General features: G+C 41.1%; 2 protein-coding genes across 5 annotated transcripts in view; both read left to right on the top strand.

The window, feature by feature from the left end:
- Positions 1-7,900, top strand: part of RC3H2 (ring finger and CCCH-type domains 2) — a 29,091-nt gene extending 21,191 nt beyond the window's left edge. For 3 of the 4 annotated variants that reach the window (XM_021414148.1, XM_021414147.1, XM_021414146.1), the window contains 4 exons: positions 357-491; positions 1,019-1,126; positions 1,801-1,949; positions 2,558-7,900. In XM_021414148.1, coding sequence (XP_021269823.1) covers positions 357-491; positions 1,019-1,126; positions 1,801-1,949; positions 2,558-2,756 — 591 coding nt within the window. In that variant the 3' untranslated portion in view covers positions 2,757-7,900. The remainder of the gene's footprint in view (positions 1-356; positions 492-1,018; positions 1,127-1,800; positions 1,950-2,557) is intronic. The other variant, XM_021414149.1, reaches the window with a different exon arrangement.
- On the top strand, positions 7,976-13,799 carry PDCL (phosducin like). Its single transcript, XM_021414145.1, has 5 exons — positions 7,976-8,035; positions 8,485-8,599; positions 8,994-9,168; positions 9,589-9,770; positions 10,363-13,799. The coding sequence occupies exons 3-5, from the start codon at positions 9,000-9,002 to the stop codon at positions 10,912-10,914; spliced, it is 903 nt and encodes a 300-aa protein (XP_021269820.1). The 5' UTR covers positions 7,976-8,035; positions 8,485-8,599; positions 8,994-8,999; the 3' UTR covers positions 10,915-13,799.

Here is a 14,140-nt window from a genome sequence, read left to right as displayed (position 1 = left end):
ATACACCATGTACTTAAATAAAATTAAATTAGTTTTCTTGGTATAATCTACAGAAAGTAGTAATATTAATAAAGTGATCGGTGAGTTAACTAGACATCAGTACCAGAACACTTTTCATGATGCATAAAGACAGCTTGTATGAGCTGCTCTACTGACATCAGTAAGGCAGTTTTTGGTAGAAAGTAGTGGGCTTGATAAATGTCAGCAAATACAGAACAGATGTTGGACATGAAAAGAACACGCAGTTATACGTGTATAAGAGGAAGCTGTTCTTTTGTGACCTGATTTATATTGCTGTTTGACAATACGTGGTTTAAGTGTAGTTGTAGGTAACTGGTATGTCTTTTTTTCCATAGGCCAAAAGTAACTCATTATTACTTCAGAGAGAGGCAAATGCACTAGCCATGCAACAGAAGTGGAATTCTCTAGATGAAGGCGGTCGACTTACCTTAAATCTTTTAAGCAAGGAAATTGATTTGAGGAATGGTGAGGTAAAGCAAGGGGTGATTGGGATGAAACAAGTCTTTGAGATGTATATGTGTATATGCACACAGACACATTTTTAATTCTGATGTTCCAAAATACTTGTAAAACATTTGGTGCAAGTTAAGTTGCTGTTGTTGTTACACCCAGTTACTTCTGTAGGCCAAGTAGCTGGACTGGCTGTTCTGCTACTCCGAGCGTACATTTAGCAAGTGGGAAGAATGTGACCATCCATTTTAGTGTGAACCTTACTCTTTGCTCTACTTGTACGTGTTAAAAATCTAAATCTTAACTCTACAGAAATTTCCATTCCAGTATTCATTTTCTCTTTCAGTACTTTGCAAATAGATTTTGCTGTGTATCCTATTTTGTCTATACCTGAAGTTCTATTTGTGTTCTGTATCATCTAGCTCTTGTGTCATACAAATGTTGTGTCCTAGAAACACGCCTTCTGTTTTCACTTTAATACATGACTCTTGTGGGAAGCAGGTGAAAAGCCAACTTGATATTTACAGAAAGTATTTCATTCTTTCAGACTGATTATAGTGAAGACTGTGCTGATACAAAGCCAGATCGAGACATTGAATTGGAGCTATCTGCCCTTGATACAGATGAACCTGATGGGCAGGGTGAACAAATAGAAGTAAGTTCCAAAATGTCTAAGAAAGATTCTTTCATTAGTTATTCAAAACTTTCTAACATTTTTCTTTGTAAACTAATAGATTATGTTGTAGCAAAGCCTTTCGTCTTACTCTTTGTACTGATATCAAGCATTTATCTTATTTTAACGCTGGGGTCTCCTATTTCTTATTCAGATACCTGACTGCTGACACTACCTAAGTGCTAAGCTGCTGGGGTTCCCTGTAATTTCGAACAGTTGATCAGCATGGAGTCTAGATATAAATCACGATCTTATCAGGGATTTGCCTCTTCTTATGTCAGCTTTAAAGCTGTGCAACAATGGAGATGCCCAAAGCAGTCCTGAAATGTCTGATGAGGTCATACCTACAGCTAGGGAGCTTCTTGAAAATATTTTGTTTGAATTTCAGCCCTATTAGGAATTGACAATTTATAGCATATTACTTCTTTAAAAAACAAAACAAAAGAAGTATTAAAGGTATCTGACACGATAGGCAAAAGTGAAGCATAATGAGCTCTCCTACAGAAAAACAGAATAGACATTCCAATCGTATGATGAAAAATAAGGAGTCTTATGAAGAAACTCAAATTTCCATCAGTTCGATATAGGGAAGCATAATAGGGGAATTTAAAGCTGGTGGCAACGGTATCAATAACATTTTTCCTTCCCTCCTGTAGGAGATTCTGGATATACAGCTAGGTATCAGCTCTCAAGATGATCAGCTGCTCAATGGAACAACTGTAGAGAATGGGCATCCACTAAAGCAGCACCAGAAAGAATCTATGGAACAGAAGAGACAAAGTTTAGGTGAAGACCTTGTGATTCTGTGAGTGTTAGACAAAACAGCAGTGTCTGCCAGTGCTAGATAAACAGCAGCAGCGAAATAGTTGAAGTGTGCTTAAGGATGAACTGCGCACCTACTCAGACCTGAGTTAGACATCTGCATTGTGTATATGTGGTGAAGTGAGAAGAACCTGCTAAGAAGTCAAATTAGGTCACAAATGCGAAAGTCATAGGATGGTACCATTGTTTGTATGCATTGCTGTAATCGTATGGTGAAACAGGTCACAGCTGTTAAAAATACCTTTCACGTACTCAGAAAGCAAAAAATGTGAAAGTATTTCTATAGTTGCCAGAAATTTAGAAAAATTCCAAAAGGTTGAGTTTCAGACTGTTTGCACAAATCTCTATAGAGAGGTAGTTTTAAAAATACACTATTTTAGGTTTATATGTTCTACAGTTTTTACTGTATAATGCTGTCCTTGAAAATGAGGCAGACTGCGTTTAATGTCCTGAGCATACCTTTCCATAGTAAGATGTTATTCTTGTTTCTAAAAATGAGTTTATCAGTATTTATTTAATGCACAGAAATTCAGTTCTGGATACTTGTGCATGTACTTGTTTAATACTTGTGTAACTTATTTTTCTCCTCAGGGAGGAGCAGAAAACAATCCTGCCCGTAACTTCTTGCTTCAGTCAGCCGATCACAACATCTGTTAGCAATGCAAGCTGCCTGCCCATCAGCACATCAGTCAGTGTTGGCAGCCTCATTTTGAAAACTGCTCACATTATGTCTGAGGATAAAAATGACTTTTTAAAGCCTGTTGCAAATGGCAGGATGGTTAACAGCTGAAAGGCATTCATCTTTCCAGCTTGTGACCACACCGTGGAAGCATTTACACTAGCTTTTTATATATATAATATATATTATATAATGTATATTTTTTTTAAAGAATAATATTGGGGTCATGCATTTCCTGTGGACTCTTTGATACTTCAAGCCCCTCTCGCATTAGCATTCTGAAGAAAAAAACTTACTTTATTAGGGTAAGGCGTTCACTTTCCACAGATGAATGGAATTTGGACATTGTTTTACTTAAGCTTAAAGCAGCTTTTTATGAGTTTGTAGCAATCCGGTGCGGTATCTGAGCCATTCTTGTTTAAAATGGCTTCTGTAGAAAACTAACAACTCAGTTATTTAAACTAGCAGGATCCTACGATGATACATCTAGTGAAAGGAAGACTAACTTATTTGTCTCTATTTTGTTTCATGAGAGAAGAACTTGTGTCTTGTTGCAGCTGCTTTTTCCTTAGTTGTGGAACTTTGCATGGAGTATTGTTTCCTGATTGAAGACTGAGAGGTGGGGATTTGGACTTGAGACTTTTTACAGGGTTAACACACCATTAGCTTTGCACTGCTGCGTTATTTGCAGGTCTGTGGTGCAGTGCTTTGCTGCAGCGTTTTGTTTCCATTCCCCCCCGCGCACATACACACACACATGCACACACACACACACACACACATTTCTGCTTTAGTACTGTAGATACACACATATACAGGCTACTTGTCCAAGTAAAGTTACCAGAAGTAAACCAAGTGCCTAAGTCCTCCAGCTAACGTACTAGGTATTGATCTCCCAAGTTATACATGAAGCAATTTTCAACCATATTGAGAGGTTATGCACTAATGTAACAACAGTTTGTTCTTTTCTTTTTTTATTAATAGTTCTCAACTTGCAAATTATAGAATCCAGATGACTTGGCAAAAAGTATCAGGTGCTCTATGCTTTCCTTTGAAAACCCTGTATGTAGTGTTTGCACTGACTAACAAGATGGTATTGCTGTTTTTGTACTGTTTTGTTTTTAATTTAAACTAAATATTGGGAATTTAAGGCAGTTATTACCTTTTATTTAGTGTTGTTAATCATAATTTTGTATTCAGGTTTAATTTTGCTCGTTCAGTGGCAACTTATTTTCAAAGACTTTGAAAATACAATAATATAGCATTATCTGACCTGTAGAGCTCTGAGAAGTGTATGAATTTATGCCCTGTTAAGATGTGACTGAGAATCGTGTTAGACATGTCAGCTGAAGATAGATTTTTCATAAATGCACACAAAGTAGAGCCCTGGGCATATGTTTGTTCGTTTGGTTTTTAAGAAGCTTAAAAATCAGCTTTTTTTTTTTATTTTTGAAAAGAAAGCAGGACTCTCCCTCCTGATGATTACCATCTTGTTTGTCCTCTTACTTTTCTTTGTGACAAGTTTTACTTTTTGTTTGTTTTATTAACTTCTGTGAAGTTGTTTACTCTGAAAATTGTACTGGAATATTTTAAGCCAAGCTGATCTTTCACCAGGTGTACTGCATGTAAGGGCTTTTCCTGCTAGCAAAATGCTTAAAGAGGATCATGTTACTGGTCGTCTGAGTTGTTATTTTACAAAATCACAGCTATGTGGTCGGGTAAGATTTTGATAACTGTTTTGTGCACGTTTCTGGGGGGTGGGGGTTGGCATTTCCCTGAGGGTTACTGATTAGACTAAGTAAATATTGGTGTTTGATATCTCTCCTAATGAACCTGTCCATGAAATAATTATGTTGTAAATATACCTGAAAATCCAAGGGTTAGTTTTGATATTCTGGTGTCAGTATGGAAGATCTTACGCTCTATTTAATACTCAAATGTTAAGGAATGTATGTAGAAAAACAGTCAAGTAGTCTTTTAGTTTCCTTTGGCTGTTGCTGTACCTTCCTATAGCCAGTGCCACCTCATAGCTAGGGTTAGATCGATGCTTTGTTTCACTTGCAACTCAAAGTGAATGGATACAAGAACCAGACCACCTTTGTCACCTTAACTTATTTCCTATTGATGTTAAATTTAACTTAGAATGTTAGACATAAATATGATTGTTGTATATTTTATACCAAGACCATTCTGTAAATATGAATTTATATTACTTTTGAAATGCTTCTGAGATACTATTATTTGCTGTACAATGTAATTCCAAAACAGATATGCAAACAAGTATGTCTCTTTCATGGATATTTAAACAGTGAGATCTTCCATGTTGAAGGTGATGTAATTTTTTTAAAAGATTTTTAAATTTTAAATTGCTATTTTGTTACAAAAATAGAGAAAATATAAAGGTTTGAGAAGTCCTTATTTGCCCTCAGGGAAAGAGCCCTCTGTGCACCAGAACTCCACAGAACATCTTCAGCATGATCTGAGGGTGAATATATACTACATAAATTGATTGTGTATTTACCTTAACTTTTTAATTTTAAAATTGCAGTTTTAAAAACTTGGTTGTGCTCTGCTGGAGGGGGATTGGATTAAGCTGCTTACACACATTTGCCTGTTTGTCCAGTGAAGTTACATAAGCCTAACATATTCCTGCCAACCATATTGGCATATATAAGAACAAATGTATCTACCTACTCTTGCCTGCAGCAGGAGGTCCCATGATATCGTAGTTCTCTAGGATGACCATATACTTCATATGGAGAGTTGGTTCTTAACTGAGACTAGTTATTTTCTTGAATTTTTAATATAGAGAATGACAGGCAAAAGAATTACCTGGGCATTTAAATAGCATGCCAGCTTTTGTCTTACAGTTCTAACACTGACTGTGTGATTTTTGCCATGAAACTATGCCCTCCAGTGCCCTGACAAGTAGAAGCTACAGGTGGGAACCTAGTTCTGGCTTTCTTCCTTGGTGGAGTTTCATCCCTTGACCCTATGAACAAGTATGTATTCATTTGTCTAGTTCCAAATCAGGTGCCTTTGGGCTATGGAAGGGCTTACTTTCTGACACTGAGATATAGTTACTAATCTTTGTGCGTTAATAGCAGTGGTTCTCATTTAGGTTTTGGCCTAAGATACCTTTGTTGTCAGAAAAAAAAGAAAAGGCCCATAGCAGATTGGGGAAGAGAGATTGGCTCTTTTGCTTTGCTTGGACAAGCATTTTGGGTTTGTTTGTTGTGTTTTTTTCTTTTGTTTTCCCCTCTTTAGGGGTACAGCAGGGATTTCACATGCAAGAGATACAGGAATTATTAGTATCTAAGTTAATTGTGTTGCCTCACTACCTGGATTCATTCCTTGTTTTGCCTCATTTTCCACATAGGTCTTAATAGAGACTAATGCTTTTGCTGGGAGAATGCTTGTGTGAAAAGTAATTATCTGTACATTCTTAACATATAATTATAGCAGAGTGATAGCCCTGCTACTGATATTTTGTTCCTGTAAACAGGTGACAAGAAATGAATCTTAGTGTTTATGCAGATTTTGCATTGTAGAATGTATACTAGACCCTTCAAAGGAAAGGTTAGACTCTTTGCAAAGCAAACTGGCGTTGGTTCTTGGTAGTCTAGTACAGGGATGCTAAAGTTTGACACTTGATTTAAAAAAAAAAAAGTACACAGCTGATTGCTAAATAAGCTCTTAATTGCTCATTGTAGAAGTCTAATCTGGCAGGTTTTAGTGCTTTTGATAACACAGTTGTGTTATCACACAATTTTAATTATCCTGTACTCAAGAGCTGAATGCTGTTCTTGTATAATAGTGTACTAGGCTGGATGAGGTACAAAGCAATGCACAGTGGTTGGAAACAGCTGAGGAAAGAACACTTAAAATAACTATCTACACTCAGAATAGTTCCAAACATGTTTTTGTTTGCTTTCTTAAAGCACAAGTTGTCAAGTTGTATCTGTTGCTGTACATAGACACTGTATGCCAGCAGCTCCTTGATCATCTTTGTGAACAGATTCTTCATTATTATTAGACTTAAAGGAAGATGTTGAATTTGAGAGTGTAACAAAATGAGAAATGATTGAATTATCTATAGTATGTAAAAGTCCATTCTTTATGTTGTAGTTTGATCCCTTCTGTTAGGCTGTTCCCTCTCATTGAGGGACCTCTTCTGCAAGCAGAACACAACAAATGTGCTTTGGAATGACCCAGTTTTCAGGATGAACGAGCAGCGCGCTTTGGCAGCAGGCAGCACTGTGCGTCTCTTTGCTGGCAAGGGAGCACAGCGAGGGAAGGGAGCTGTCGGTGACGGGAGAAAGCCAAAAAGGAATCGCTGAAATTCCCACATCCAAACGTAGCACTGCACCTCCTGTTGTAATCGAGAGGTTGCTGCGAAGGCTGAACTCGAACTGAGCCTGCGTTTCTCGCTGCCAAAAGCCAGGGTCGTTGCCCAGAGCCCATTGACTTACCCAGAGTAGATCTCCGTGAATCCAAGGCATGGGATGCATGCATTTCGTAGCTGGGCAAACAAGTATATTATACGGTAGTTGTGATACAACACACGTGGCTTTGATTTGTACTGCACATCCCCACTGTACAGCCACTCCGAAGTATCGTGGTTAGCTTGCAGCATCTGCTGTCCGCATTTATACTGTTTACTGCGTATTCTTTTCCCTGGAAGTTTAAGGAAATTTTTTTCTTGTTGCATCGATTACATTTTATAAATTTGCTTAGCTGGAAAGTTTGGGAAAAGAGGCCTGTTTGTCAATTGTACAACCGATTGTGAAGCTCTAGTGTGAATATTTTTACGTCTGTATTAGACATTTTCTTTGCAAATCTATTGTTCGATTGAAATGTAAATGAAATAAAAGATGGTGTACACCCATCATGTATAAAGCAGGCACCATCGCTACGATGGATTTAATGCTCATTTTTATGGCGCATTCTCAGCTTCTATTTAAAACTATAATTTAAAATCTGTAAAATGAAATGGGGTTATATGGGGGAGTAAATTCTATTCCGTTTATTTCGGTTTGAGTTCCCGACTCGTCTGTTCCCTCGTGTTAGAGTAGGGGGGCCCCGCGCGGGGCGGCCGTGCGTGTTTGCTGTAGCACTGAAGTGAAGAGGTTTTAGCTTTGGCTGGTCACAGAGTAGAGCATCATGGTTTTCAGTGTTTGAGAGAATCGATGGAAGAAGTTTGCAGTATTGACATGTATTTGCATGCACAAATAAAAATTATTTGTCCACCTTAACCGCCTCCGTGCGTTCCACCGAGCGGCGCTCCCCTCCCCGCGGGGCCCGGCCTTCCCCTCCCCTCCCCTCCGCGCTCCGCTCCGCCCCTTCCCGCCGTGCCCCGCGCGGATTGCCCCGGAAGGCGGCGGGCAGCGGTGAGGCCGGGCCGGGCCGCGGCTCCGCGGGTGGGGGGTGGGAAGGGCTCTCCCGGCGGGGCTGGGCGGCTCCGCGGTCACCCCGGGCACTGAGTGCGGAGCGCTCTCGGCATCGCGAGGTTCCGCCTTAGAAACGCCTGAGCCGCCCGCTGCGGGAGGGGGCGGGGCGGGATGGGCCTGGGCTGGGCTGGGCTGGGCTGGGTTGGGCGGCGCTGCGGCCGCGCGGGGCGGGGCGTTGTCCTGCGGCTGATGCGCGCGGGGTTGCGGCGCCGCCCGCGCTGTCTCCGCGCTCGTGAAGTGCGAGCTCGTCGAGTCCGTTCGTGTGTTGAGTTAAACAGAATACGCGGTTATCTCCTGTGTGCGCCGCCGCTCGCCTGCGGGGCGTTATTCAGGCGCGGACTGTTAGCGGCGGTTGCGTGCGGCGCTGTCACGGTGCGATCTCCTTGCAGGTGCTCGTGGCGGCCCCGCAGGAGCGCGGCTCGGAGCGCAGCGCGCTGCAGGCACGGCTCGGCTTCCCGCTCGGAGGAATCGCCGAAAATAATTCCCTGTGGTGGAAATCGAAACGTACGTAGCTGGGAAGTCGGCCTGCCGGGCTCCGATGGAGGCGGACGGGGCTCCCAAATCGCGTTTAGAAATTCATTCTCCGTGGGTAAAAACACGTGGGCATCTGCTCACGTGTGCTTCATTGCAGAAACAGCGTTTATAACTGTGGCTCTTTTAGTGCTAAGACACAAAGCAGGGCCTTACTCATCCTGGATTTTAATTTAAATACGTTTGAAATCGTCATTAAGAGTTAACTCACCTTACTGCGCTGTGGGGTGTGTGACTGTGGGCACTGAACGCTTCTGTGTGGATAAAAGCTGCTCAGAAGTGAAAGGCTACTGTTACACATGTACAGCCGTACGTTGTGCTGCACGGCTGAGTAAGAGGCGCGCTGTCTGTTCTGTTTATTTTTTAGAACATAATGACTACGTTGGATGATAAACTACTGGGCGAGAAGCTCCAGTATTATTACAGCAGTAGTGAGGGTGAGGATGAAGACAGTGAGAAGGAAGACAAAGAAGGGGAGAGCTCCATTCCTGAAAGCGTTGGGGAAGTAGAGCTTAGCAGCGATGGCAGTGCAGTCAACACAGGTATTGCCACATCGCACTAACTGCTTTGTGGGTACTTTGTCTATTGGAAGGTTTGTGTGGTCTCCTGCTGTTGTTGTTGTAATAAAAGTCCTTATTTTGGGGCATACTTGAGTCATGCCAGCGGTCTTGGGGTTCTTGAGGGCCCAGGTGTTAATCTGAATTAACCTTCATCGCAGTTATGAAAGTAGCCCAGCTAGAGAGGTTTGTCTTCCTAGACAAAAGCAGATGCAAACTCAAGGACGTGCAAATGGCAAGTTACCTCTATTCTTTCCTTTCATTACAGCATTTTGCGCGGTGTACAAAAAGCTTATGACAAGCCCGCTGATTTACTGCTGGCTTCTATAAAATTACTGGAATTTTAAACAAAAAATGTAGTTTTGTTACTGTTTTGTAGTTAAATACAAGCATGTTTAATTTCAGGTCCAAAAGGAGTCATTAATGACTGGCGAAGGTTTAAACAACTGGAGACAGAGCAGAGACAGGAGCAGCGCAGAGAAATGGAACGACTCATAAAGAAGTTGTCTATGACATGTAGATCTCACTTAGATGAAGAGACAGATAAGCAGAAACAGAAAGAGCTTCAGGAAAAAATCAATGGAAAGGTAACGTGGCACAAAGGAATTGCCAGTTAAATGTTGGACATTTTGTGTTTCATTATTTGTGTGTGTGGAGCAGATAGGAATCCTTACCTGGCCAGTAGATATGTTTAACCAAGCGAGCCAATAGACACAAAATACATGAAATCCTGTTGATTTTGTTTCTACAGACAAGGTAATGTGCTTGTGTTGCCAAATAATGTTTACTGAAAAACTCATTAAAAAAGCTGGTGGAAGAGGAGCGATCTGAGGTCAGGCACAGTACCCAATCAGTGCTCAGAGCTCAGTGACAGCACATAGCTGCCATTAACCTGAATTAAAGTGGGAGCATGGATCAGCCACTTGAGTTATTAGTGCAGCATGTGGAAACTAGCATACCCAAGGCTGAAATCACTGTTCCCACTGGACGTGGTTTCTAATTAGATCAAAATGGAGTGTAATACAGAGGGTGCTTGAGCCTTCGTGGGTTACACTTGGCTGTTATTGAAGATGAGTGTCCCACATTAATCCTCTTGATTTAAATTAATTATGTAAGTGACCCACATAGTGATGCAGGCCTTCTTTTTTCTCTGTCATCTATTTTTCTATGTGTTTTTAGATGACGTTACAAGAATATAACATGATTCACAACGGTGAAGATGATGAGGAATTTCTACAGCGATACAGGAAGCAGCGAATGGAGGAGATGAGGCAGCAGCTGTACAGTGGGCAGCAATTTAAACAGGTTTTTGAGATTACCAGCGGAGAAGCGTTTTTGGACACGGTTGATAAAGAGCATAAGAGCACTCTGATCATGATCCATATTTATGAAGATGATATCCCTGGCGCTGAATCCCTGAATGGCTGTATGATCTGTCTGGCTGCTGAGTATCCAACAGTTAAATTTTGCAGAGTAAAGAGTTCGCTCATTGGGGCCAGCGCTCGCTTTACCAATAATGCTCTGCCAGCTTTGCTGGTCTATAAGGCAGGTGAGCTCATCGGCAATTTTGTGCGGATCACTGACCAGCTCGGAGAAGATTTTTTTGCTGTAGACCTGGAGGCATTTTTGCAGGAGTGTGGTCTGCTTCCAGAAAAAGACCTAGTGCTCCTGACTTCTATACATAATCCATCTGCATGTTACAGTGAAGACAGTGATCTGGAAATAGACTGAACCACTTACACCAGGGGGCCGGTAGGTGTAGTTGTGCTGTGGGATGTTCTTCTGCTAGGGTTTGTTCCTTCCCTTTCTTAATGTGGGTATGTTATCCTTCCCCTCTGTGCACTTGGACTTTTGCTTGTTAAAACATTGTTTAAAATAACTTCAGGCATTCCTAACATTTTCTTAAATTAACTCAGTGAAGTACATGCTAAAATGTATTACACTAAGCATGAAGTTCTAACACAGTTCAGTAATTGAGTTTTTAGGCATTCACGTCTTTTATTAACCTGGAATTGAACTGCTGCTGGTGAGTTAACACAGCATGGTCCCCTCTTCCATTCCGCAACTTGCAGTCCCCTTCTTGGAAGTACTGTTGTTCTAACAGTTGGCATCAAATTTTTGTTCAGTACTCACTTGCAAATAACAACAGCTCCTGACTTGATCCTGAAAATTGCTTTTCAGCTGAAGAGGGCTCTTCTTTCTTTAACCTTGTCTGAGACTTAAATGGGAAAATCCTTCTGGTACAGCTCTTAAAGCATTCTTAGGTTTTAAAATACCTACCATTAGAATTCATGGCAGTCACTTCAGCAGAAAATAATCTGCCTCTTCAGAGAGAGAGACCCAACATACGTTCTGAATAGCATCAAGGAGAGTTTTGCTGGCAAAATGCAGAATTGGGACTTTACTCAGAATTTCATATCTGTCTAAAATCCTCAAAAATTGTTAAATAAGTGGTGATGTTCGTCTCTGTCTGTCTGCATGTTATCTGCTTAAGCTGGGCCTTCAGATGCATTTTGAATATTAATAATCCCTGGACCTGACAGATGACTGGAAGGCTTTGTGGGAAGTGAGCCCTGGGCCAGTAGACAAGCTCCCTAAACGAGAGCTCCCTTGCCTGAAGCTCAGTATGTAGTTCCTGCAGTGTTAGGCACGATCAGAAGCATTACCACTGTCCTGTTTTTCCTCTGATGGCAGCTCTTTGGGAGCATGGGATTTTTTGTACAGTATGTCAGCAGAGTTCACTAACTGAGAAGATGCTGTAGAGTTGGGCTGAAACCCTTGTGGAGACCTCACAATTTCTTCACCTGTCCTTTGGTACAAATTGCAAAGGCCTCTTTAAAAGCATTGTAGCTGTTAAAGTTGCACAGTGACACGGGTGCTAAAGTTCTCTTTGCCCAAAAACAAAGGACTCCCACTTCTGGACACAGACTAAAAGCAGTGCTGGCTGAGCCCATTTGTCTTTTCATTAAGTTATTGCTCCCGAATGCTGTATATTATGCTTCCCTTCTGCAGCAAGTTTGTTGTTATCATTGGTTAGTGATTATATTTTTATTAAAGTGTGTTTGTTTGTGCTCTACTTACTTCATAGATAGTAATATTGGGAAGTAATTTCCAGGGTTTTTACTGCATTTACAGTTCACCCTGCCCCCAGCAAGTCTAGTGCTGTGAGATAACCCAGTGGCATTAGAAACCATTAGCAGTGTGTAGTTAATGCAAGCATGGAATCCTCTGATGATGCAGAGCAGGGCCAAGGCTCTGCTGGCCAGATGGTGGTGTAGTCTCCCTGTACCTAGTACAAACGAGCATGCTGAATGTGTGCACTCTGTACTTAGCTGTTGCTGAATTACGTCTCCTGCACACATAATTGGATATTACACTGTTTGCTTTCTCACACATGACTTATTTTGCTTGTTATTTAATTTTGAGGAAACTGGACTATCCCTATGTAAATACAATGTAATGCTATGTTTAATGATTACATTTAATGGCAGGTTTTGTGTGAGGCACTTTGGAGCACCAGGGAAAAAGGCAAAAATTTCCTTGTAAGCACTCGGTTCTTAGTAAGAGTAGATCTTAGGGCAAGGATATGCATTTATAGTTGTATTTATTCAAACTATTTTTAAAAGTAGTATTAGCAGAAAGATAAATAATTTGTAATTAAAAATAGCTGAAAGAGCATGTTGTAGCTGTTTTAAGGAAACTGGCAGAAACCCAAAGTTTGAAATGTGGTAAGAGATTCAAGTTACTTGAAATTAAATCATTGAGCGTGGGTATCCGTGCATTCCAGAAAAAAAAAAAAAAAGGAACTGTGATTTGTATTCAGGATGAGGTTCAGTAGGTCTGTAGTGCAGACAGGCACGTATTAGCACCATAATAAAACCTGGCTTGGAGGAGGGGAGAGCTGACTCTTGAGTTACTTTGAAGTTTTATTTGTATCAAGCAGGAGTTGGGGCTGTAAAGCTGTAACAGGATCAGAACATCTCCTGCTGCTTTGTGTCTGGTGGCCTGCAGCAAGGTGACTCCTGGTTATGAGGTTTTGGTGCTCAGGTATATGACAGATGCTTTATGCTGCCAGTTGCAAAAGGGAGAAAAAAGGTGCATAGGAGAGAAGTTTGAATCCAGTTCATCACTGATCTGGAAGAAAAGAATAAGTACAAGGGAGAAGAGGGGTAGAGAGAAGATGTGTTAGTGCTGCTGAGAAGCATGGTGGGCAGGGCTGGAGTGCTGCTGTTGCTTTTGCCCATTCCTGAAGCTAAATCCTTCCAAACTGACCAGCCAGTAGATTTGTGCCCCCAAACCCAGCATTCTGAATGCATGTAAAGCAGCATAGCAAAGTAGAACAGATTTTAGGATAGGTTCATTATTAATTTGTTACCATCCATTCAATACGAACTAGGACTACAGCTCATACTAACATTGTATCTGTAAATGCTTTAGTTGAAGTGTTAAAGTCTGTTTTATTTATCTTAATTTAAATGAGGTCCTGACCTGCGGATTGAAAACGGGAGTGCATACGCATATACATATGCACATTATAGATATATATGCATTAGAGAACTGAAATTAAAATGAAATTGTACCAACACCTGCCTACAATAAAACAGTTTTGAAACATGTGGTTTGGCTGTGACAATCCATTTGTCAGGATTTGGGTTTGAGGCAGATGCCTCTCCTTCCCTCCAAGCTGTTGCATTCCGTCACCGAACTCCATTTATACATACAATATGCATTCCTACTAAATTGCTTGACTCTGAATAAAGGAAGCTTTTTAATATTGCCAAAGATGTTTCATCTATGTTTTCTGGCCCAGCACAAAGCATTGTTCTGGGCAGAAACCTGATGGGGTGTTCCAGTGTTTTTTGGAGCTGCGGAAGGCTCTGGTGCAGCAGGCAGGTGGTAGGGGTATTGGCTGTGATGGCTGTGGGTTGTACGCTCAGATGTTTCGTCTCCTGCACTA

This window comes from Numida meleagris, chromosome 16 (assembly GCF_002078875.1).
Source record: "Numida meleagris isolate 19003 breed g44 Domestic line chromosome 16, NumMel1.0, whole genome shotgun sequence".
In the NCBI taxonomy this organism is placed as follows: Eukaryota; Metazoa; Chordata; class Aves; order Galliformes; family Numididae; genus Numida; species Numida meleagris.
Note: the sequence above shows the minus strand (reverse complement) of the source record. Positions and strands in the feature narration are given on the sequence as shown.

Bases quoted from the DNA above. Each gene is read 5' to 3' on its own strand.
- PDCL (XM_021414145.1), top strand. From the start codon at position 9,000: ATGACTACGTTGGATGATAAACTACTGGGCGAGAAGCTCCAGTATTAT. The intron at 9,169-9,588 runs GTATTGCCACAT...GTTTAATTTCAG, and splicing joins TGGCAGTGCAGTCAACACAG to GTCCAAAAGGAGTCATTAAT. The intron at 9,771-10,362 runs GTAACGTGGCAC...ATGTGTTTTTAG, and splicing joins AGGAAAAAATCAATGGAAAG to ATGACGTTACAAGAATATAA.